The 23,776-nt window shown below is 40.2% G+C and overlaps 1 protein-coding gene across 9 annotated transcripts in view; it reads left to right on the forward strand.

Moving 5' to 3' along the window:
* LOC146563764 (CUB and sushi domain-containing protein 3-like) overlaps positions 1–23,776 on the forward strand; it is a 249,356-nt gene that overhangs the window by 13,297 nt on the left and 212,283 nt on the right. For all 9 annotated transcript variants that reach the window (XR_014894357.1, XM_085291050.1, XM_085291053.1 and 6 more), the window contains exon 2: positions 1,641–1,863. Coding sequence is in view for 8 of the 9 variants with exons in the window: in XM_085291050.1 (XP_085147176.1) it covers positions 1,641–1,863 (223 nt within the window). In the remaining variant the exon portion in view is untranslated. The remainder of the gene's footprint in view (positions 1–1,640; positions 1,864–23,776) is intronic.

Raw genomic sequence — 23,776 nt, forward strand, 5'->3', positions numbered from 1 at the left:
TTCTGGCAATTTATGATATTCCCAAGAGTGCTTGAATGCACATAAAGCACCATGTCACAGGTTGGATCATGTTGACCCTGTAGGCGGCGCATCAATGGTCCAAATTTGCCATGATTACCCAGTTTGCTCTGTGCTGGCGGAAATAATTGCAACTTAGATATGCAACAAATCTTGGCAAGAATTTGTCTCCTCTGCATTTAGAACAGCAGCTCATCACCAGACATTTTATTTTATGCATTACATATAGAACTCTACTGACACACTATGTTTGTAACTGTTTCTATGAGAAAATCACAAGAGATTACATAAAAATGAACACGGGTCAGGGTGCACAGTATATGCATGAAGATGTACGGTTCTGGGATTCTAGGCCAGAACCCCTGTGCTTTGCTGGGTCATGACCCCGTTGAGTAAAAACTGCTGAAAAATGCAGTATTTCAGTGCATTATCATATATTTCATAATAGACCTTGTTTTGGTAGCTATACACAACTTCCATGCTTTTCTCAAAAGTAACAAAATGACAGTCTGACAAGAAGGAAATTAATTTTTTTACTTTGCTTCACAGTTTAACATTTTAACTGTTTTGTCACTTCAGTTTATAAAGCAACCAGATTATTATCTGTCTAGTTAGAGGCCATTTCAGTGGCACAACTGCCAAGTGATCTGTGTGTTTGCCTTTTTCCCATACTGCAGTGTGTGTGTGTGTGTGGGCAGCACACTATGCAAAACATCCTTTACTTACCAAGTGTGAAAAGCTAATTACACAAGGGGTAAATTGTGGGGGGTAAACCATGCATCTTAATTACGTTTGCATTTCATTAGACAACATGCAAGATAGCCTGAAATGAAAAGGGGACGCTCTTTGCATTGTGACACAGTGTGCATGGGAGCAATTCTGTGTAACTACGGAAGTACTCACTTACGTTCCTTTGCATCAACACTACAAAGGTTAGCAAAGCAACCAGATTACTGTAGCTTGACAGTGATGGTATGAGGTTTAACATAATGTGTCTAGGGTATCAGTTCTCAGTAAGCTGGTGCAAGACAGATGACTAATCTGCTGTTAAAAGCTTGAAGCACCAAATCAGAAGACTTTACTTGTTGCCTATCTCTGGCACTTTTAGACCCTATAAAAAAGACTCTAATGACACATCACAATCTTTTTTAAAAGCATCCTCAGTTATACATTTGTTATATTACTGCAGCTGCAGCTTTCTGCATTTTATTGTCATTATTTGATCTGAAAGAAAACAGAAATCATAAATGGAAACACAAAACTTGGCTCTTAGTCAGCTGGTTGCCAGATTTCTCTCGTAGCTTCTGCCAGCTGAGAACAATGGGGATTTTCCAAACAATTTGATCTCAGTTAAAGAAATATTGCACATGAACATCATAGGGTGCATTCAGTTGTTATGAACAAATGCTATTTGGAATTGTCTCTGTGCAGGCCTGTTTAAAATATCTCTTTTATTTATTGCTGCTTGAACGCTTGCAGCAGACGAAGTTTATCAAAATGAAGTACTCTTTTTGTTTCTGTGCTGCAGAGCATTTTACTTTATTATTCTTCAGCTGAGAGTCTCACACAAACCCATTATATGCATTGGATAATGATGTTGTGTTTGTTCTCTTTCCTTCCAGGTTTTATCCATTCTTGTGGAGGCACTTTAAAAGGCAGGAATGGGACAATAGAAAGTCCTGGCTTTCCATATGGATATCCAAATGGAGCGAACTGTACCTGGGTGATTGTTGCTGAGGAGGGGAACAGGATTCATATAGTTTTTCAATCTTTCGCTGTGGAGGAGGAATATGACTTTTTATCTTTGTATGACGGGCATCCACACCCGGCTAACTTCAGAACGAGGTAAGAAAGCGGCAGTGCACCTTCAAGGCTGTGTTTGAAAGCTGGCAGACTGGGGTGGAAAGATGCAAGGGAGGGAAGCCTTCAGTGCTCAGTTCTGACAGAAAGTTTATCTTTAGGCTGCACATGACAAAGGCTACTTATTTTCTTCAGGGAGATGTCAGGCAAGTCTGATGTGGTGTGCAAGGGGTGTTGTGTGTCCAGTCTTTTCTGACATCGTTTTGAGTGGAAATGTAACCGCCTTCTGAAAACTGAAGATTTTTTTACTGAGGAGAAGGGAAGTGCTGCATGACTCTGATGGCTGATCTGACAGGTGCTCTTCAGTTAAAGTATACATAAAAAAACAAAGTCCACGAAATCTTGTGTTGTGATGCATGGGTTAGCTCACTACCTATCTTTTTTATTCGACTGCTTTACTGGAGGAGACAGAGGTGGAGACAAACATCAGAAAAACATGAACATCAAACACAAAGATTTCCTGTTGCTTTCTCTGGTCACTGAACAGGCAAACAACTGTTTCCTCAGTGAGCTTCCTAGATTCTTCCAAAGTCCCTGTTGCTTTGCATTTTCAGGCTGCCCTCTTAGTATTTCTCTCTGAAAGTATTATTTGGACAGTAAATTCACACAATTTTTCCAAAATGGGCATCCATGTACAGAAACAGACGTACTAACTGCTCAGGGTTAAATTGACACGTTTTCTCAGATAACACCATTCTTGGCCATTTTTGTGGTACATGCCTTCCTCAAGGATTTTGATTATTAAAATATTGCTAATGCTTTTTATTGAACACACTGATCACCAACTCAGTGCTCAGTGAAGCCATCAAACTGTGCAAATTGGTTTAACTGTGAAGGTTTTAAGCCAATCATCATTGACGTGCTTTATGAGAAAATATCAGTAAATATATAAATAATTCGTTGTTTAAAGGACACGTTATATATGTGACTCATAAAAAATCTGCACTCTAGCATTCTTGGGATGTTCTATTTTCTACTTTCCCAAATAAATCCTCCTTTAAAGAATCATTTTCCTTGTCAAAACTAAATTGCTCAAAAATAAACGCGGTCTTCACAGATAAGCGTTATGTATATTATGAGAAGATTATCTCTACGCTGAGCTGATAGAGAAGTGTGGATACACAGATCATCAGTTTTTAAACCTGTCAGAACCTTTTCTTTTCTTTCTTTCTTTTTTTTAAAAAGAGACATTTTGATTACCCACTTCTATTCACAAGCATGCTCCATCAGAGGCGAAAGTGGGGTCCAGTATTTCACAGTGAGACACTCCAAGAGGCAGTGCCAAATGATTTCTCCTGGCCCATTTATGTGGTTCAACTTCAGTGGAAGTGGACTGAGGTCACTGATAATAGAATACAGGATTTATAGCAAAGAGTGACAATGAAGGAGAATAATTCTAGTGCTGAATCACTGCTGATACTTTAGCAGATGAATCACTTTAGATACTTAAAAGATCCAATTGCATAATACCATCAGGCTTATACACTGAAAGGTTTGTCACCACGTTGCTCGATTCACCATCGCATCCTGATCTCACAGTCTCACGTAAGTCTTGTCACAAACAACCAGAAAGAATCAACAGTCAGAAAGAACCAGTACGAGCAATAATCAGTCATGTTGCAGAAATACTGCAAACTGAACCAAACCAAAAATCTTCTGCTATTCCACCAACACACTGACTCACGCTTGTTTTAACCTTAGTAACATTTAAAAAACAAAAGCAAAAAACCCACAACAGAATTCAAATATTAAAAGGTTTTCAATGTCAGAATTTTTATTTTAATCCCAGTCCTACCAATTTACAGCGAACCTCAGTAACTACTAGCTCATGAGTTCAAAGTGAGTTTAGCCAACTTCACTACAGGTTGCTTCTGCAGGTCTGATGAATGAGGCTGACTATAAATAACTATATACGTTATTATCCTTATTAGAAACAGCTGTTCGATGGGGAATATAAAACTTATAAAAGAACAGACAGGTGTGGGCTGAAATACCAACAATCAGCTGCTTGCGTTTTGTGTGGGGGTTTTTTTGGGGTTTTTTAATAAAATAAACTATGCCTGCTAATGTGGTTACTGTCCTGGCATTAGTTCAAATATAGCCAGGACAAAATAATTTCTTGCCTTGTTTCTTTTGTAATCATATGTTTCTGAAAACATCAAGGAAACAAAACTGTTGTTTTAAATTTTGCTTTCTTGCTTCGGGATAAATTTATATTCTTATTTAACTGAAGAAGATTTATCTGCTTGTCATTATTCAGTTTTCTTATTGTAGCGACATGATTTCAGCTGTGACAATGTTGCTATATTTTCAAAAAGACAATATTTTTTTGTCTGTGTTGATGATTCTTTTTTTTAAAGAATGGGATCAGTTTTAAATTTTGTCATGGTCATAAGTCCATCCCTTATATAATCAGTCATGCAGACAGAAAAATTGCTTTACTTGTGCTAAATTTCATGTGGGCGTGTAGTTTTCCCAAAACAGCAATTAATGCTTGTCAACATTCAGCAAGCCAGACTGTTACTGGACTGACCCACTATCAAGCCGTTGTGGCTTAAAGCTGAAATAAATATAGTGTTAGTTTTAATCTAGAAATGACTCAGACATGTTCCATAAATGGTAAAATATAAAAGATTTTAATTTAGATAAATAATCTCATTGTCTCCTAATTCAACAATCATTGCAACAAACTCGGTTCAACTGTCATGCTTTACCTGAAACCCGAGCCCTAATTCAAATAACATTTGCCAGTTTTTAATTACAGTTATTCTGAACGGTTATGTAAATGATAACATGATATTATCACATCATGAAAGGAGTTCACTGAAATTGAAAATAGCATTCCCTGGAGTGGATCATTGTTATTTCATGTGTTGAATGATAATACAGTTCTTTAATACAGTTCCTTAATTTGTTGGACAAAGAAATGATTTTTTGTAGTTTTCCCTCTGTACACCGTCACATTGGATTTAAATCAAACAATTAAGATGTGATTGAAGTGCACTGTTAATTAAAGATGGTTTTTCAATATTTTTTCTTTTTTCCAGTAACTGTTTAATAATTGCACTTTCATACATGGCCCACCTGTTTCAAGTGGCTCAAAATTATTTGAACAAGTGACTGACAGGAAGTTGGTTTTTTAAAAAAAAAAAAGCTTTTCACTGTAATTTTAAATATGAAACCCAAAGAGATGTCACTGCAAGTGAGAGAAGGCATAATTAGGCTCAAAAGACCATAGAAGACAAAAAAAACAAAAAACAAAAACATCTTAAGGAACCTGCACAGTTCTCTGAAGAAAAAAAGGGAGATTAATGTGTCCTAGAATGATAGGGAAAAAATATGGAGAAGGAAATAAAGAACTTCCAAAGCATAACACATGATCTAACACGGCGCCGGTGACGTCGGCTGCCGTCACGACTGCTCCGACCACTTTTTCTTTGTCTTTGTTTTTTAAGTTAGTTTTCAGCGTTTCTAAATCGGCAAAATCATCACCATTGGGTACATTAGGTATGACAGTGACACTCTTGTTTCTATTGGTATACAATGTACTCACAATTCGAAGTTTTTAACTCCGGATCCGAGCTGGCCGAGTGAGATCTCGAGGGAGAACAAAGGGAAGCGGCGGCGGCCTAGAGGGAAGCGAGCCGGCGTCAGGAACAGGCTGAGAGCTCGTGCACACCGCACACCTCTGCCTAGCATCCTGCTCGCCAACGTCCAGTCACTGGAGAACAAGCTTGATGACCTCAGGGCCAGGATAAAGTTCCAGAGAGACATTCGGGACTGCAATCTCCTCTGCTTCACCGAGACATGGCTGAACCCAGCGGTGCCGGACCACGCCATCCAGCCGGCCGAGTTCTTCTCGGTTCACCGCATGGACAGGACACGGGACTCGGGGAAGTCAAGGGGAGGCGGCGTGTGTTTAATGGTGAACAACAACTGGTGCAACAGTGCGAACGTTGTTCCTCTCACACGCTCCTGCACACCAAATCTGGAACTACTGTCCATCATGTGTCGTCCTTTTTATCTACCTCGGGAATTTACATCGGTCATTGTAAGTGCCGTTTATATTCCACCACAAGCGGACACGGTCACCGCCTTATGCGAGCTGCATGAGGCACTCACACAGCACCAGACACAACACCGGGACGCTGCGCTTATTGTGACGGGGGACTTTAATAGCGCCAACCTCAAATGCGCAGCGCCGAACTTTTATCAACACATCACCTGCCCCACCAGGGGTGAAAGGACACTGGACCACTGCTACACTACGGTCAAGGACGGCTACAAGGCACAATCCCGCCCCCCGTTTGGCAAATCTGATCACGCCGCCATCTTCCTCATGCCAAAATACAAACAAAGGCTGAAACAGGAAGTTCCGGTTCAGAGGAAGGTCGCGCGCTGGACGGATCAATCGGTGGCCGCGTTACAGGACGCACTCGATGACGCAGACTGGGGCATGTTCAGAAACAGCTCCGACGATGACGTCAACGTGTTTACGGAAGCGGTTGTGGGATTCATCGGGAAACTAGCGGATGATACCGTGGAGACAAAGACTATCACAACGTTTCCCAACCAGAAGCCGTGGGTGGATAAAACCATCCGCGACGCTCTGAGATCCCGCACCGCTGCCTACAACACGGGACTCATGACAGGGGACATGGACCCGTACAAAGCCGCGTCATATAACGTGCGGAGGGCGGTGAAAGAGGCGAAGCAGCGCTACGGGAGGAAACTAGAGTCACAACTCCAACAGAGTGACTCTAGGAGCCTGTGGCGGGGACTAAGGACAATAACGGACTATAAAGCACCAACAACCGGTATGACGAACGCGGCCGTGACTCTGGCAGACGAGCTGAACACTTTCTATGCTCGCTTCGAGGCTGCAGCTAAGGTCTCCAACAATGCTAGTGTTAGCGGCGCTAACGGCTGCAGACAGGAAGATACTGCCAGCACCGGAAACGTGCTCGTCATCTCCGAGCATGAAGTAAGGAGAGCCTTCAAGAGAGTGAACACCAGGAAAGCAGCAGGACCAGACGGCATCCCAGGTCGTATCCTCAGAGACTGCGCATACCAGCTAGCTCCTGTGTTCACTGAGATATTCAACATCTCTCTATCTCAGTCGGTGATCCCCACATGCTTCAAAGAGTCCATCATTGTTCCTGTCCCGAAGAAACCCCACCCTGCTTCTCTCAATGACTATCGCCCTGTAGCCCTCACCTCAGTAGTGATGAAGTGCTTTGAACGCCTGGTCAGAGACTTCATCATTTCTTCACTACCAGACACACTGGACCCACTACAGTTCGCTTACCGTCCAAATCGTTCCACAGACGATGCCATCTCTCATCTCCTCCACACATCACTCACTCACTTGGACACTAGAAGGGGGAATTATGTTAAAATGCTCTTCATAGACTACAGCTCTGCATTTAACACCATAATTCCCTCCACACTCACCACCAAGCTGGAGCATCTGGGACTCAGCTCATCTATGTGTCAGTGGATCTCCAACTTCCTAACTGGCAGACCACAGGCAGTAAGGATGGGCGGACATGTCTCAGCCTCCACCACTCTCAGCACTGGAGCCCCCCAGGGGTGTGTTCTGAGCCCCCTGCTGTACTCTTTGTACACATATGACTGTGTGGCCACTACCAGCTCCACCACCATCATCAAGTTTGCTGACGACACCGTCGTGGTGGGCCTGATCTCTGATAACAACGAGACGGCCTACCTGAAGGAGATTAGGAATCTGGAGAACTGGTGCCAGAGGAACAACCTCCTTCTAAACGTCAGTAAGACAAAGGAGCTGATAGTGGACTTCAGCACTAAGCAGGAGAGGAACTACCAGACCCCCGTCATCAACGAGTGCCCAGTGGAGAGAGTGGACAGCTTCAAATACCTCAGAGTTCACATCACGCAGGACCTGTCATGGTCCTGTCACATCAACACTGTGGTGAAAAAGGCCCGACAGCGTCTCTACCACCTCAGACGCTTGAGAGACTTCCAACTGCCCTCCAAGGTGCTCAGGAACTTTTACTCGTGCACCATAGAGAGCATCCTGGCGGGAAACATCTTAACCTGGTTCGGGAACAGCACCATGCAGGACAGACGAGCTCTACAGAGGGTTGTGCGGTCAGCTGAGCGCACCATCCGCTCCGAGCTCCCTGACCTGCACTCAATCTACAGCAGGCGGTGCTGGACCAAGGCCAGGAAGATCGTGAAGGACCTCAGCCATCCCAACAACAGACTGTTCTCTCTGTTGAGGTCAGGAAAGCGATTCCGCTCCCTGAAGACCAACACAGAGAGACTGAGGAGGAGCTTCTTCCCGCAGGCGATACGGTCTCTCAATCACACCACCACACAGTACTGACCCACACATATGGTTCTTAAACACACACTGGACTTTCTGGACTTTGGTTTTGCACAACACTGGTCACTATATTCTTCATTTCCGGTTAATACTTGTACAGCTGCTGTTATTGTGTATATATTTATTTATATTTAGATTCCTTCATACATTCTTATATAGTTCTATATTGTGTATTGTGTATTTTGTTGTACAGTTATTTTATTTTCAACTTTAATTTATATATTTATCTTTATTTTATTCTTCCCAGTTAAATTTACCCTTCATTCTAATTTGTGTTGTACAGTTATTTCATTTTTAACCTTAATTTATATTTTATTCCTTCCTAGTTAAATTTACCCTTTTTAATTTTTCATATTTATTTCCTATCTTATTCATAGCCTTTTCCTTTTTTGTTCTCTTTAGGTCACGAGCAGTTGTCCAAGCATTTCACTACATATTGTACTGTGTATGACTGTGTACGTGACAAATAAAATTTGAATTTGAATTTGAATTTGGTAGAGGCATTGTTATGAGATGGGCAGGTGTTGCCAGTTACTATTGTTTGCTGATGACCCAACAGTTGATAAAAGTAGTAGGATGAATTATAAAGTGTGCAGGTTTATACTCTGCTCGGTATTCTGCTGAAAAACTGATCAGACAGTAATTCATAGAGCAAAGTGATAATGACCCAAAACATACTGCAAAAGCACAAGAATTTCTCAATGCAAAGAAATGAGATCTTCGTCAATGACCAAGTCAGTCACCTGAACCCAGTAAAGTACACTTTAAAGTTACTGTAGACAGAGAGACCCACAGAAAAAGGCCAATGACCAATAATGAGTTATGTTATTTATAAGGGTCAATATGCAACAGAATAAGGATGCACTTAATTATAATATTACCAGGATCAGAATTAGCAGCTGGGTACTTGAACTCTTGAGACATCTGAAGTGAAGTTAGTCTGCTTACTGGTTATAGTAACAAACTGGGTTATGGTCTTCTACCTCAATTTGGGCTGGGGTTGAGCAACTGGGGACATGTGTCTGGGAAGCTGCAGTTTCCTAACCATGACCTGTAGCTGGTAAGGCAGGCCTGCCTACCAACACTGACCAGAGCAGTTCAGATGGGGCACAGCTGCGTAATGTGGGGCTTGTTAGGCAAAGAAAGGTTGGCAGAGTGCAGAAATTATATATAATGGACTTAACTAATGTTTAGCTGCTATATGACTTTTAACTTGCTCAAATGTAAGGATGTATTTATGTTTGTAAATGTATTTGCACGTGTTTAAACAAGAAAAAACCCTCTGAACTGGAATGGAAAATAATCCAGAAATCTGAATATGAAGGAATTATGAAAAAAGGAGAAAGATCTGAAACAGAAGACCAAATGGAAGTAAACTTTCTGTTATACTTGCTGGACTTTGAGGGGTGCCTTTTTAAGATATAGTTAAGGATATGTGCACTGTGATGAATGACGCATACAAGTCCTTTGTTTAAACTCCAACCCTACTTTGTTCCCTCCAGGGATGGTACGATTTACAACATGATAAATTGTAGACACACTTAACCATCTTCCCCATAAATCTGCCAATGATAGCAAATTCTCATGTGTCGGCTTTTTAATTTTGGTTGTGTTTTGTTTGGTTTTGGGGGTTTTTGGACTGAGAATTAAAACTATTTTGAGTCAAACATATTAATTTACTTTCCTTCTAAGCTCCGTTATTGGTCTCACTGAGCCAGGAGGACTATTAGGTCCTAGTCTGTCTTCCTTTGCCGTTCAGGGGAGCAGCTGTACCATTATCAGCAGGACATGCTTTGGTTCTGGCAAAGACTTCCCTGCTCTCAGCAGCTTTACTGCATTTACAGTACATTACCACAGTTGTAGTCAACTTGAATAACTGTGTTTAAACGTCACCTGTCTGCTCCACTGACTTCGGTGCTGCCTTCTGTGTTGGCCCCTCCACCCCACTCCATACACACACACTTAAAGTGAAGACGTCGATGGTGAGCAAAAAACGTATGAAGTACATTCCAGGGTTTGTAATCACCAGAAACGATTAAGCTAAGTGGCTAACATGTATATACATGTGAATGTGTTAATAATGTCTGTTTAAACCCTTTCTCGTGATTATTTTCATGTTGGCATTAGATAAAATAAATAAAACAAAATTTCTCCCTCTGCTGTTACTGCAGCTTACTGCAACTTCTCCATGTCCATTTCATGTTTTGGAAAGGCCAAATGTGAAATGGGCATAACCTTGTCTTTAGGTCTCGTCTGGTCTTTAAGTCATAGTCATTCCAAATTCTGCTGTAATTCAGTTTGTCAGTTGGACGGCCATGCGAGGAGCAAAAATGGTCTTTCTTCCCTCTGGTTAACATTATGTTTGTCATTTTTATATCTAAAGGTTTAAGGGCAGTCTCTTACAGATTGCTGGCTGTTTAGATAGAGCTGTTTAGCTTTTATGCATAAAACTATCACACATCATATCTCAATGTGTTAAAAAGATTATGCTGGATATCTATATTGATATGCATTGAGTAATGTATTAAGAGCCAAAGGACACATCATTTGATAGAAATAAAAAATTATCAACCTACAGAGTGCTGAATTTGAAGACACCACAAAAATGAAAGTAAAAAAAAAATGTGGCAGCTAGGTTAGTCCATTTTGCCCAAAGTTCATTGCACCAAAATCATACTCAGTAGTTTTATAGCCCCATGTACTTGTATGCATACTGCCAACATTGGGGCATATTCCTAATGAGATGATGGATGGTGTCCTGGGAATATCCTTCCAGATCTGGACCACGCACCATTGGGCTCCTGCACAGTTTGAGGTGGAATCTGGCAGGATTGGATGGGCAAAACCATAATATTGTTCTAATGAGTTTTGTGGGGGCAAGTCAGTGGTATCAATTTCTTCATCCATTCTTCATCCGAGGGTTTCATCCCAATACCTGATGGCAGTCAGGTTGCTTAGCCTGACAGAGACAGTGATACTAGTGGCCTTCTGGACGTCATTTCGGAGTTCTGGCAGTGTTCATCTTTGCACAAAAGAGCCAATACTGGTCCTGTTGATGAGTTAAGGAGTTTCTATTCTTCCCTGTCCAGCTCTCCTAAAGTAACTGCCTGCCTCCTGGAATCTCCTCCATGCTTTTCAGACTGTGCTGGGAGACACAAACCTTCTGGCAATGACACATATTGATGTGCCATCATGCAGGAGTCGGTCTACTTATGCAACCTCTGTACGGTCCACAGATCGCCTCGTGTTAGTAGTACTGACTCTCACCTTAGCAAATTGTTAGTGGCCTCCAGGTAAAACCATTCCGTCTTTGGGTGTTGTTTCATTGTTGCGGCTGTCTATACATTGCAGCTAAAACGGATTTACAACTCCCTCTGCTAATTAAACGACCAAATCAATGTCCTAGAAGTTAAACTGACTTGTTGCTGTACTTGTATTAAAAAGTGTTCCTTTAATTTATTTTGAGCAGTATATGTATATATTTTCTCACTTCTAATACATTGCACGTTGCTGTTCCCACATATTGTATGGGGATAATTGGCTTGTATAACCAAATGAAATAACTTTATAAAAAGAGATAATATTTGAGTTGGACTTCAGATTTCAGCTTGTATCACTTTTACAGCTAATCTATCAAAATACCAAAAGCTAAAAACAAATCTCTGCAGTGGCAATACTTTTCTGAAAGGTAAAGCAAAATAGAGGAGTGTTGAATTTGTGTTAATAGCACTCTGCTCAATAGCTTTTGTTTAATTTGTTTTCCCAGCTTTTCACTGCTGAGTCAGTGTCCTTGTGGTCAGGGATGGATAGTGTGTGCAATGCCTTGTGAGCTGACGATATTTTCTCAGCAGTATTCAGTACTTTGAAGATTCTACCACAAAAAAAAAATGTTAGTTGGTATATTATATAGCATTATTTTCTTAATTCTTTGTGAGTCTCCATAATACTGCCAACTGTACTCTGAGGTGTTTGTTTACAGAGATGTCAGATTAAGCATCTGCAATGGATAGAAGCTGTAATGTTATGCAGTGATGATAACATGAAAGGGGATGAAAGGGGAGCTTTGCTGAATCAATATTTTGATGATTCAATGATGAAATGTCATTAGCATTATAGTTAACTAACAATATTTCACAGTCAGTCTGTAGAGCAATAAATATTTAGTATTTTCAACCAAGGAATCGCCAGGGAGCTGCACAATATATACACAAATTCTTGTACCCAGGAGTTTAACTCAATATACTGAGATACTAACCAGTAGAGCTGGGCGATATAAGATTTTTTCATATCACGATATGTTTTTTTCATTTCAGGCGATAACGATATATATCACGATATAAGCCAAATAACTATATTTGTTAGATTTAAATGTGCCGTTGCTCACAAGTAAAATGTGAAATAATCAGCAGCTTGTTTTGATTTAAATATTTATTTCCCATAATAAGTTCAACAGGGTAGATGTACTAAAGGAACATGAGACTTTTTCAGATAAATAAAGGCAAATATTGCAAACTACACAAAAGGCAGCTGCTAAAGCGTTTAAGTTTCAAAATAGAACAAACGAAACAGACTACTAAATTGTCAATTCCACTTAGAAACAAAATATTAATTCTAAAAATAAATCTTAGTTTGTTTTACAGAAGAACAGACAAAATTGACTAACTTTTGTCAATATCAAATAAACTGAGAACTATATAAGGAAATTCTCAAACTCTCCTTGTTGTATAGCTTAGCTTTTCAAAGAGTTTTAACAGTTACTTTAGTCTGACAAAAGCCGAATGACGAATTAGCGCTTTCAGTCAGGGATTGAGCATGCACCGGTTTATTGTATTACCAGACTTGCTTTCGGCACAATTTACAGTGCGCGCTACTGTTTTTTGTCAGACTTGAAATAGCCGAAATACCTTCACATTACGGAACTTCTATGGCTCTTCCGTTCGACAAGCTCTCCGGCATTGGAACCATCATCTGTTTTCTCTTGGGTAACCTTCGGTCACGCTCTCGGTTGATTTTTCTCTAGTCGGCACACTCATTTCCTCCATTACCCGGGCGGCACGGCGGCTGGCTGCTTGCCAAACAAATACACACGTGCGGCGCCGGTGTTCTGGGAATCCATCCTACCTTACGCGAAATTCAGTGGCAAATTGTCCTACCTTTGTGAATATTAGCTAGAAAAATACTCTGACCGGTAAAATTAACTGCCAAACCAACCTACCTTTGTAAATGTCACCTACAAGCATACTTAAACTGCTAAAATTTTGTGGCAAATCGTGCTACTTTTGTTAATCTGAGCTAGAAGCATACTTTAATAGCTACATTTCAGTGGCGAACCATCCTACCTTTCTGAATATGAGCTAGAAGCATACTTTAAAAGCTAAAATTCAGTGGCAAATCATCCTACCTTTGTTAATAACAGCTACACACCTATTCTGACGGGTAAAATTAAGTGCCAAACCATTCTACCTTTGTGAATGTTACCTACAAGCATACTTTAACGGGTAAAATGAAGTGGCAAACCATTCTGGCTGTATGCATATGAGCTACAAGCATACTCTGATGGGCAAAGTTAAGTGGCAAACCGTCATACCTACTTAAATTGGTGCTGGAATTACTCTGTGACAGCAGAAATGTGCATAAACTACTTACGGTAGCACGTTTTGCCAAAGTAGGATGGTTTGTCAGAACACCGGCTTGGCACTTGTGCTGTAGGTAACAAGTCACGTGATGTGACGCTGCGGCTGTGATTGGTTCGGCTCTGCGCTACTTAATTTGGATTGGCTGTTCTTCTTTTTTTTAAGAGGACAAGAGCGGTGAGGCCTATCGCAATAGTTTAATTTTTCTATCAAGAAAAAGTTATTTCGCGATACATACAGTGGGGCAAAAAAGTATTTAGTCAGCCACCGATTGTGCAAGTTCCACCACCTAAAATGATGACAGAGGTCAGTAATTTGCACCAGAGGTACACTTCAACTGTGAGAGACAGAATGTGAAAAAAAAATCCATGAATCCACATGGTAGGATTTGTAAAGAATTTATTCATAAATCAGGGTGGAAAATAAGTATTTGGTCAATAACAAAAATACAACTCAATACTTTGTAACATAACCTTTGTTGGCAATAACAGAGGTCAAACGTTTACTATAGGTCTTTACCAGGTTTGCACACACAGTAGCTGGTATTTTGGCCCATTCCTCCGTGCAGATCTTCTCGAGAGCAGTGATGTTTTGGGGCTGTCGCCGAGCAACACGGACTTTCAACTCCCGCCACAGATTTTCTGTGGGGTTGAGGTCTGGAGACTGGCTAGGCCACTCCAGGACTTTCAAATGCTTCTTACGGAGCCACTCCTTTGTTGCCCGGGCGGTGTGTTTTGGATCATTGTCATGTTGGAAGACCCAGCCTCGTTTCATCTTCAAAGTTCTCACTGATGGAAGGAGGTTTTGGCTCAAAATCTCACGATACATGGCCCCATTCATTCTGTCCTTAACACGGATCAGTCGTCCTGTCCCCTTGGCAGAAAAACAGCCCCATAGCATGATGTTTCCACCCCCATGCTTCACAGTAGGTATGGTGTTCTTGGGATGCAACTCAGTATTCTTCTTCCTCCAAACACGACGAGTTGAGTTTATACCAAAAAGTTCTACTTTGGTTTCATCTGACCACATGACATTCTCCCAATCCTCTGCTGTATCATCCATGTGCTCTCTGGCAAACTTCAGACGGGCCTGGACATGCACTGGCTTCAGCAGCGGAACACGTCTGGCACTGCGGGATTTGATTCCCTGCCGTTGTAGTGTGTTACTGATGGTGACCTTTGTTACTTTGGTCCCAGCTCTCTGCAGGTCATTCACCAGGTCCCCCCGTGTGGTTCTGGGATCTTTGCTCACCGTTCTCATGATCATTTTGACCCCACGGGATGAGATCTTGCGTGGAGCCCCAGATCGAGGGAGATTATCAGTGGTCTTGTATGTCTTCCATTTTCTAATGATTGCTCCCACAGTTGATTTTTTCACACCAAGCTGCTTGCCTATTGTAGATTCACTCTTCCCAGTCTGGTGCAGGTCTACAATACTTTTCCTGGTGTCCTTCGAAAGCTCTTTGGTCTTGGCCATGGCGGAGTTTGGAGTCTGACTGTTTGAGGCTGTGGACAGGTGTCTTTTATACAGATGATGAGTTCAAACAGGTGCCATTCATACAGGTAACGAGTGGGGGACAGAAAAGCTTCTTACAGAAGACGTTACAGGTCTGTGAGAGCCAGAGATTTTCCTTGTTTGAGGTGACCAAATACTTATTTTCCACCCTAATTTACGAATAAATTCTTTACAAATCCTACCATGTGAATTCATGGATTTTTTTTTTCACATTCTGTCCCTCACAGTTGAAGTGTACCTCTGGTGCAAATTACTGACCTCTGTCATCATTTTAAGTGGGGGAACTTGCACAATCGGTGGCTGACTAAATACTTTTTTGCCCCACTGTATCGTTATCCTTCTATCGCCCAGCTCTACTAACCAGTATTAAAATTTTTAATGGTTTCACTGGCACAACACTAAGATAAAAAGTACCTGCTCAGTGAACCTAAATACAAATCCACCTCATCGGTTAAATCACAAGCACACATTAATAGGAGCATGAATAAGGAAAAGGGGAAAAAGAAATAATTGGAGTCATCAGTAACAGTATTAGAGCTCACAGAGGTTGTAGGCATGTTGTTATTTTGCCAAGAACATACCTGTTCTCTTCTGTCTGCAGACTGTGAAGGTCAATTGCACATTTGTGACTGGCATCAATCTAATCCACTATATTATGGCTTTAAAGCAAGCCTACAGGGAGTGCAGAATTATTAGGCAAGTTGTATTTTTGAGGAATAATTTTATTATTGAACAACAACCATGTTCTCAATGAACCCAAAAAACTCATTAATATCAAAGCGGAATGTTTTTGGAACTACTTTTCAGTTTGTTTTTAGTTTTAGCTATTTTAGGGGGATATCTGTGTGTGCAGGTGACTATTACTGTGCATAATTATTAGGCAACTTAACAAAAAACAAATATATACCCATTTCAATTATTTATTTTTACCAGTGAAACCAATATAACATCTCCACATTCACAAATATACATTTCTGACATTCAAAAACAAAACAAAAACAAATCAGTGACCAATATAGCCACCTTTCTTTGCAAGGACACTCAAAAGCCTGCCATCCATGGATTCTGTCAGTGTTTTGATCTGTTCACCATCAACATTGCGTGCAGCAGCAACCACAGCCTCCCAGACACTGTTCAGAGAGGTGTACTGTTTTCCCTCCTTGTAAATCTCACATTTGATGATGGACCACAGGTTCTCAATGTGGTTCAGATCAGGTGAACAAGGAGGCCATGTCATTAGTTTTTCTTCTTTTATACCCTTTCTTGCCAGCCACGCTGTGGAGTACTTGGACGCGTGTGATGGAGCATTGTCCTGCATGAAAATCATGTTTTTCTTGAAGGATGCAGACTTCTTCCTGTACCACTGCTTGAAGAAGGTGTCTTCCAGAAACTGGCAGTAGGACTGGGAGTTGAGCTTGACTCCATCCTCAACCCGAAAAGGCCCCACAAGCTCATCTTTGATGATACCAGCCCAAACCAGTACTCCACCTCCACCTTGCTGGCGTCTGAGTCGGACTGGAGCTCTCTGCCCTTTACCAATCCAGCCACGGGCCCATCCATCTGGCCCATCAAGACTCACTCTCATTTCATCAGTCCATAAAACCTTAGAAAAATCAGTCTTGAGATATTTCTTGGCCCAGTCTTGACGTTTCAGCTTGTGTGTCTTGTTCAGTGGTGGTCGTCTTTCAGCCTTTCTTACCTTGGCCATGTGTCTGAGTATTGCACACCTTGTGCTTTTGGGCACTCCAGTGATGTTGCAGCTCTGAAATATGGCCAAACTGGTGGCAAGTGGCATCTTGGCAGCTGCACGCTTGACTTTTCTCAGTTCATGGGCAGTTATTTTGCGCCTTGGTTTTTCCATACGCTTCTTGCGACCCTGTTGACTATTTTGAATGAAATGCTTGATTGTTCGATGAGCACGCTTCAGAAGCTTTGCAATTTTGAGACTGCTGCATCCCCCTGCAAGATATCTCACTATTTTTGACTTTTCTGTGCCTGTCAAGTCCTTCTTTTGCCAAAGGAAAGGACGTTGCCTAATAATTATGCACACCTGATATAGGGTGTTGATGTCATTAGACCACACCCCTTCTCATTACAGAGATGCACATCACCTAATATGCTTAATTGGTAGTAGGCTTTCGAGCCTATACAGCTTGGAGTAAGACAACATGCATGAAGAGGATGATGTGGACAAAATACTCATTTGCCTAATAATTCTGCACTCCCTGTAATCTCACAGCAAAGATGCTTTAGATCCTTGAATCCTGCTTCATAGAGCAGGTAACGAAAACAGAAGAATGACGCTTTGAACCAGTTTTGACTTAACAAATGTTTTTTGTCTTTTGTCACTTGAATGATGTCAAAATCCTCTACTGGTTGTGTACTCAAATGTCTGCCTCATTCATTTTATTACCATGCTCTGGTGGCTAACAGACCAGCAAACTGTTGGTTGAAAAGACTCATGACAACATTTTGATGTAGGTCAGATCAGTTAGTTGAATTTTATAGTTTGTTATTAGCATAGGCCTGATAACAACCAATAAAATGCATTCCCTTGGTCTGCATTTGCTACCAAAGGAAGGCCATCCTGACTTTGATGCAACAGATATAATAAAGTTTTTAGATTGCATTGTAGTACTGTTTAACACATCAGTATTAGTTAGATTTGAACTATATATTGATCTATATATAGTGCTAACTACTGATGCAAAGCCCAAAGCCCTTAATGCAGCGGTCCCCAACCTTTTTTGCGCCACGGACGGGTTTATGCCCGACAATATTTTCACGGACCGGCCTTTAAGGTGTCGCGGATAAATACAACAAAATAAAACTAGTACCGGTACCGAAAAAAAGAGATAATATAACGCTGAAAACCGATAAAAACCCTGAAAACTATACATTTCACACCTGAGCCTCAACTCTCGCGGACCGGTACCGGTCCGAGTCCCGGGGGTTGGGGACCGCTGCCTTAATGCATCAAAGTTAACATAATTTGGTGTTGGATTAGAAACCCATTTGCAACAGTATTAGCGACAGCAACACTGTCTTCCCCTCCTCTCACTGACACACTTCACAGCTTGCTGCAGATGGGCAGGCACACAGCCCCCTCATTAGCTGCTGAGCACATGACGAGTAGCTGACACTTTGTGAGGACTTTCAAGAGGTCAGTAAAACCCTAAAAAAATTAAGCAGTTATCACAAATCTTAAACTGGCGGGTGCACATTTTAACATTAGCCGTTTAACTACTAGCAATTAGCTAATAGCCACATTAGCCTTGTGTTATCGTTTAAGGAGCGGCTAGTGGCTATGGCTAATAAAAAATGATAACCTTAAAGTCGGAACTATCAGCAAATATTAGTAGTTCTGACCATCTCTAACATTAATAGACATTTTTAGTTAGGATGATAAACAGTGGACATTATACCACTGCTATTTTTTCTATAAATTGCTAAATTCCCAGACTAAAGATAAAAAAAAGAAAGAAAGAAAAATTTGTGGTACTGTGTTAGGATGACTTCTGTGCAACAAGTCCAGTTGTAAAATTTCCTTGCTATTAAATATTACACAGTCAGAAAAACAGAAAAACACATTTTTCTGTAAGGTGACTTTAAGTAAATGACTGTAATTTGGCATCTTAATAAAAAACAATTTTAATGTGCTTTGCTATTTTTTTTCTTGCTTTTTTTTGTATATTCATGGATAACAACGGTAATTATATTTTAGCATTTCTGATTTTGATTCATTTTTTTTCCATATGAGTCATATTTACTATTTTTGAAAGATTATGTAAGTGATGTGTCATGTCATTCATTTTTAAGAAACATTACTAATAATAAAGGGTTAACATTTTGCTAAGCCACACGTCAGACATGATATTTTGCTTATATTTCACTTGGAGCTAATCCTGCCATTTAGAGAGAATGAGGGAAAAGTTGGTGTGAGACAAAAGTGAATGGCTCAGATTTTGATGGGTTTTTGCTTATACCACCCCAACCTCTGAATAGCAATGCTGCTCTTTGTGCTTTCTTCACACTTTTGTTGTTACCAAGTGGTGGATTTTTCTCTCATTGTGAGGCTATGTTGTGTGGTGCCAGAAAATGATAATTCCATGAGTCTGTGCCTCTAGGGCCCCAAGAGTATGCTAGAACTCATGCTCTTACACAATTAATTCTCCCCAAAACAAAAGTCATTGGGAAGGAGAACAGAACAAGTTTTTGTAACTTGTGTATGTTTTTCTTTGTTGAAGTTTGTCAAGAAAAGATTCAGCAAATACTTTCTCAGCAACTTGAAAAGTGCGTATTTCCATATGACAACATCAGAACTTATGTTATTTTGAGCTTTTCCTTTTCTTTCCTCTTGTTGATGTGCTGTTGACTCAGGCGTCATTTCATCTGGAATAACTAAGAAGGTGCATGTAATAATAGGCAACCCTGTTCTTGGCTTTTCTTTTCCTCTTTGAGGGTATTCACAAATAGAAACCTTGATTAAGATTAAAGAGCTCTTTAATTTATTAATGCTATTAATTAATTAAATTCTGTACGGAACAAGACAAAAGCGACAATGAATTTTTAACATGAAAAAGAATTGACATCCCCGTGATGGACCTGATTAGTGTGTCTCCCCATTGATCTATGTATTCTCTTTGCTCTGTGAAGTTTTTTCCCCCCCTCATTCCTCTGACACTGTGCTGTACTTACATTATGTTCAATCCCTCATGCCTGAGAATGGCTTGGTGAAGCACTCATTATTGTACTGATATTATATGCTGAGAGTAGCAGAAGAGAGGAGAGTTATGGTGATTTTTATTCTACTGTTGCTTGCACAAATAAGCCCCTTTCAGACACGCACTTCTGTGCGGAACTGTAAACTGATGACATCTGAATGGGTCAGATTCTTGTATGAATGTGCACCCTTTTCATTTTTAACACAGCACAAGTGGGAATGCTACCTGTTACATTTAATGTATAGGCACACACACACACACACAGAAATGGACTTTGTGCCTGTCTCTCTCACATCTTGACCTGCTCAGCTTATTAAAAGGTGCAATTTTTTCTGAACTCACAGTGGTTTTATATCTATATTTATATATATATATATATATATATATATATATATAGTCTGAACATGACATGAACACTTAATATGCTTTAATAAATTGCCGTACTTCTATATCTTTGGTCCATATGTCATATAATTCTGGACAGACATAGATGTAAACCGCCAGCTGACTGAGTTGACTGAGTGGTCCTCTCTATGTGTAGTTTTTGTTTCACTTTTTGATACAGTAAGTGTTTTACAAACACGTTGTCCCACCATGTGCCACCAGAACAGCTTCAGTATGACCTGCCATTGATTCTACAAGTCACAAGAGAAATAAAACACCCTCCAGATAATCCCGCTTGTGGTGTTCTCACAATGTTAGTGGAGAGCTGTAACATGTCAGGCTTGAATGTGTTAAATTGCGTTGACAACTGGTGACCGTAAAGGCTATAGCACATGATTCACATCATTTTCATACTCATCAAATCATTCAGTGAACCCACATGGCCTTTGACCATACTGTTATGACAGTTTGCAAAACACTGGAAATTTAATCTATTGATTTGTATTCATGGACATGAATGTAACATTTTTCCCTAAATAACTGATACACAGCCTGTGGGTGGTTTTATAGTTTATTAGTTTTATTATATTGTGTCATGGCAGTTTGAGCACTACAGGGGTATCTATTCATTTTTGTTCACTGACGCTATTTGAAAAAGTAGTGGCATGTGTGTGGCATTTAAGAAATCCCTTTTTTGTACGTAATTTCTGCTTTAATTAACTTTTTCATTTGCCATTTGCTTGCATGTTCAATAATTTTCTTAAACCTGGTGATTAATTATGGCTCTTGTATCCAAAATGAGGTTTTCATTAAATAAAAGCAGGATTAATGGCTGTGTAATGGTTTTGTTGCGGCACTTTGTGGTGATGTGCATTGTGTTTGTTTTGTCATTTGGATGTGTCTGGAACTTTGATGCCACCTGTTATTAATTGAATTAATTTGATAGTGGCATTCGTGTGTGTGGGTGTGTGTTTGTCTGTATATATGGGTTCAGAATTTATACTGCATCTCGGAGCAAACATAAGCCATGAATTCCAAGGAAGTCTCTGTGGACTCCTGTGAGGGATTGTGGTGAGGCATCAGGGCAAGCGTATAAAATCATTATGTCTATGAGTAATCCCAGTAACATGGTAGTTTTAATAACTGTGAAATGGAGTTTGAAAGTGCCAGGATTCTTCCTCCATTTGGCCATCTAGCCAATGTAACCAAGCCTTGTTCAAATAGATAACCACTACCATTTCATGATCATTCTTATAAATCCTATAATGTTGTTATTTAGAATAGAGGACAACCACCTCAGTCAGACATTTTTGGTGAAGACTGTATAGGAAAAGGCATGTCAAAATCCACTTGGAGTGTAAGAACAAACAAACAAAAAAGAAAAAAATTGATATTGGGGGTATACCTGCAGTTCCTTAATCCTTTACTTAGGACCTCTCCAAAAGTCCTCTTGTTTAGCTTTAACCTCCTAAGACCCGAACTCTTTCATGGCATGGATTTTAAATTTCTTATTGCTATTTAGGCTGATTGGGAGCCAATGAATGTAAAAATAAAGAATTACCAGATTTGATTTTTTTACCTGATTTATTTTCTGAGAAAAATTAGATCCACATATGAGGACATTTGCTTTAAATTTTGATAGAACAGTTGCAGTATAATATCCTTGTAAGTGGATATCAGGCCCTTGTAGAGCAAAATTTAGAACACCCAAAATGTGGTGTTCACATATGTGGAAGCCAGGTCCTAGGAGGCTAAAAAGAAGGATTTGGTGAGTCCGGTTCCACAGTTAGCATTATGTAGCCGGTAAACAGTTCAGTAGCATTTAAATTGCTTGATAAGAAACATCCATATGCTCATAGCATTTTTCTTTTTTAATTTAATTTTTAGAGGTTCAAAGCATTCTTCTATGACCTCTGGCATCAACATGACACTTTCACCCAGAGAGCTGCTGGTAACTGTATATTTTCTCTTTTTTTCAGACGATTATCTGTAAAGAAACCACCAACAACCATACCACACTCAAGCTCTCTTAAATCACCATTATTCCCTCACTGTGCTCAGTTTGAATTTCAGCAGGTCATGACTGCATGTCTAAATGCGTAGAGTTGCTGCCATGTGATTGGCTGATTAGATATTTGAATTAATGAGCAGTTGAGCAGATTTACCTAATACAATGGACGGTAAGTGGATGACTGTAGAAAATTACAATATGATACTCTATCAAGTTAAAGATGTGTAGACAATTACACAGGGGAATATATGAGCATTCTAAACATCCTTCAGTTTGCTCATGTTTCATTTTCACTTTTCAATCCAATTAGTTACTTTAACCATATAAATTTTTTTTTTCACCTCAAGCCAGAAAAATGTAGAAATTAATTGACTGGATGATTTGACATTACCAACTGCTTTTTTTGTTTTTCTGTTGAGGCCCCCAACCCCATCACCCAGCCCTTTGTTTCCAACAGTAAACTGAAGGCAGGCAGTTCACTTTTGTCTTTGCTTACTTGATAATATCAGCCACAACACTTAAGGCGCATTCTCCACTCCATCGCTTTTTGTTCTTTCTTCTTTCACTAAAAGAGGTCAAGAGCAGTGTAGCAACAAAGAGAGAGAGGCAGATACAACCAAAGAGACACAAAAAAACCCAACAAAACGACACAAATGGTGAACCAGTAAGATGGGTAGAAGAAAATTAAGAGTAAATAAACAACCAGAAACAGACAACCAGAAACAAGTGAGGGAGAGCGATTGTATAAAAGCTTCTGCAGAATTGAAGGAGAACCAAATGGAGGTAGACAGACACTGAGTTATAATAATAATAATAATAATAATGGATTGGATTTATATAGCGCTTTTCAAGGCACCCAAAGCGCTTTACAATGCCACTATTCATTCACTCTCGCATTCACACCAGTCTCACATGCCCTCTCCTCACGGTGCAAGTGCTATAGTGCCACACTAATCAAATGGTGGGAATTTTTGACACCTTCCTTTAGGGCTGAGGTAGGTAGCCCTTGCTTCAGGTGTAAGCAGGGCTGCAGCTGTTCAGTTAGCTATCTGGTCCTTTGTCACAATATATATCTTTCTCACCAATGCCGAAGTGGCTTATCTAGAACCAGTAATGTGGATTCCCACCCCAAAAGGAAAACTTGGGATGGCAACATAAAACTGTGGGTCCTGAAGTTGGAATTGCCGATGTCAGTAGCTATAAGAGAGACTACAGAAAGAAATTCACGATTTGTAGATGATTTTACTTTTTTTTTTTTTACAAC

Source organism: Mchenga conophoros, linkage group LG11 (genome assembly GCF_057382185.1).
Source record: "Mchenga conophoros isolate Kocher_MC1m ecotype Shallow Benthic linkage group LG11, M_conophoros_male_GT1.1, whole genome shotgun sequence".
NCBI classification, from domain to species: Eukaryota; Metazoa; Chordata; class Actinopteri; order Cichliformes; family Cichlidae; genus Mchenga; species Mchenga conophoros.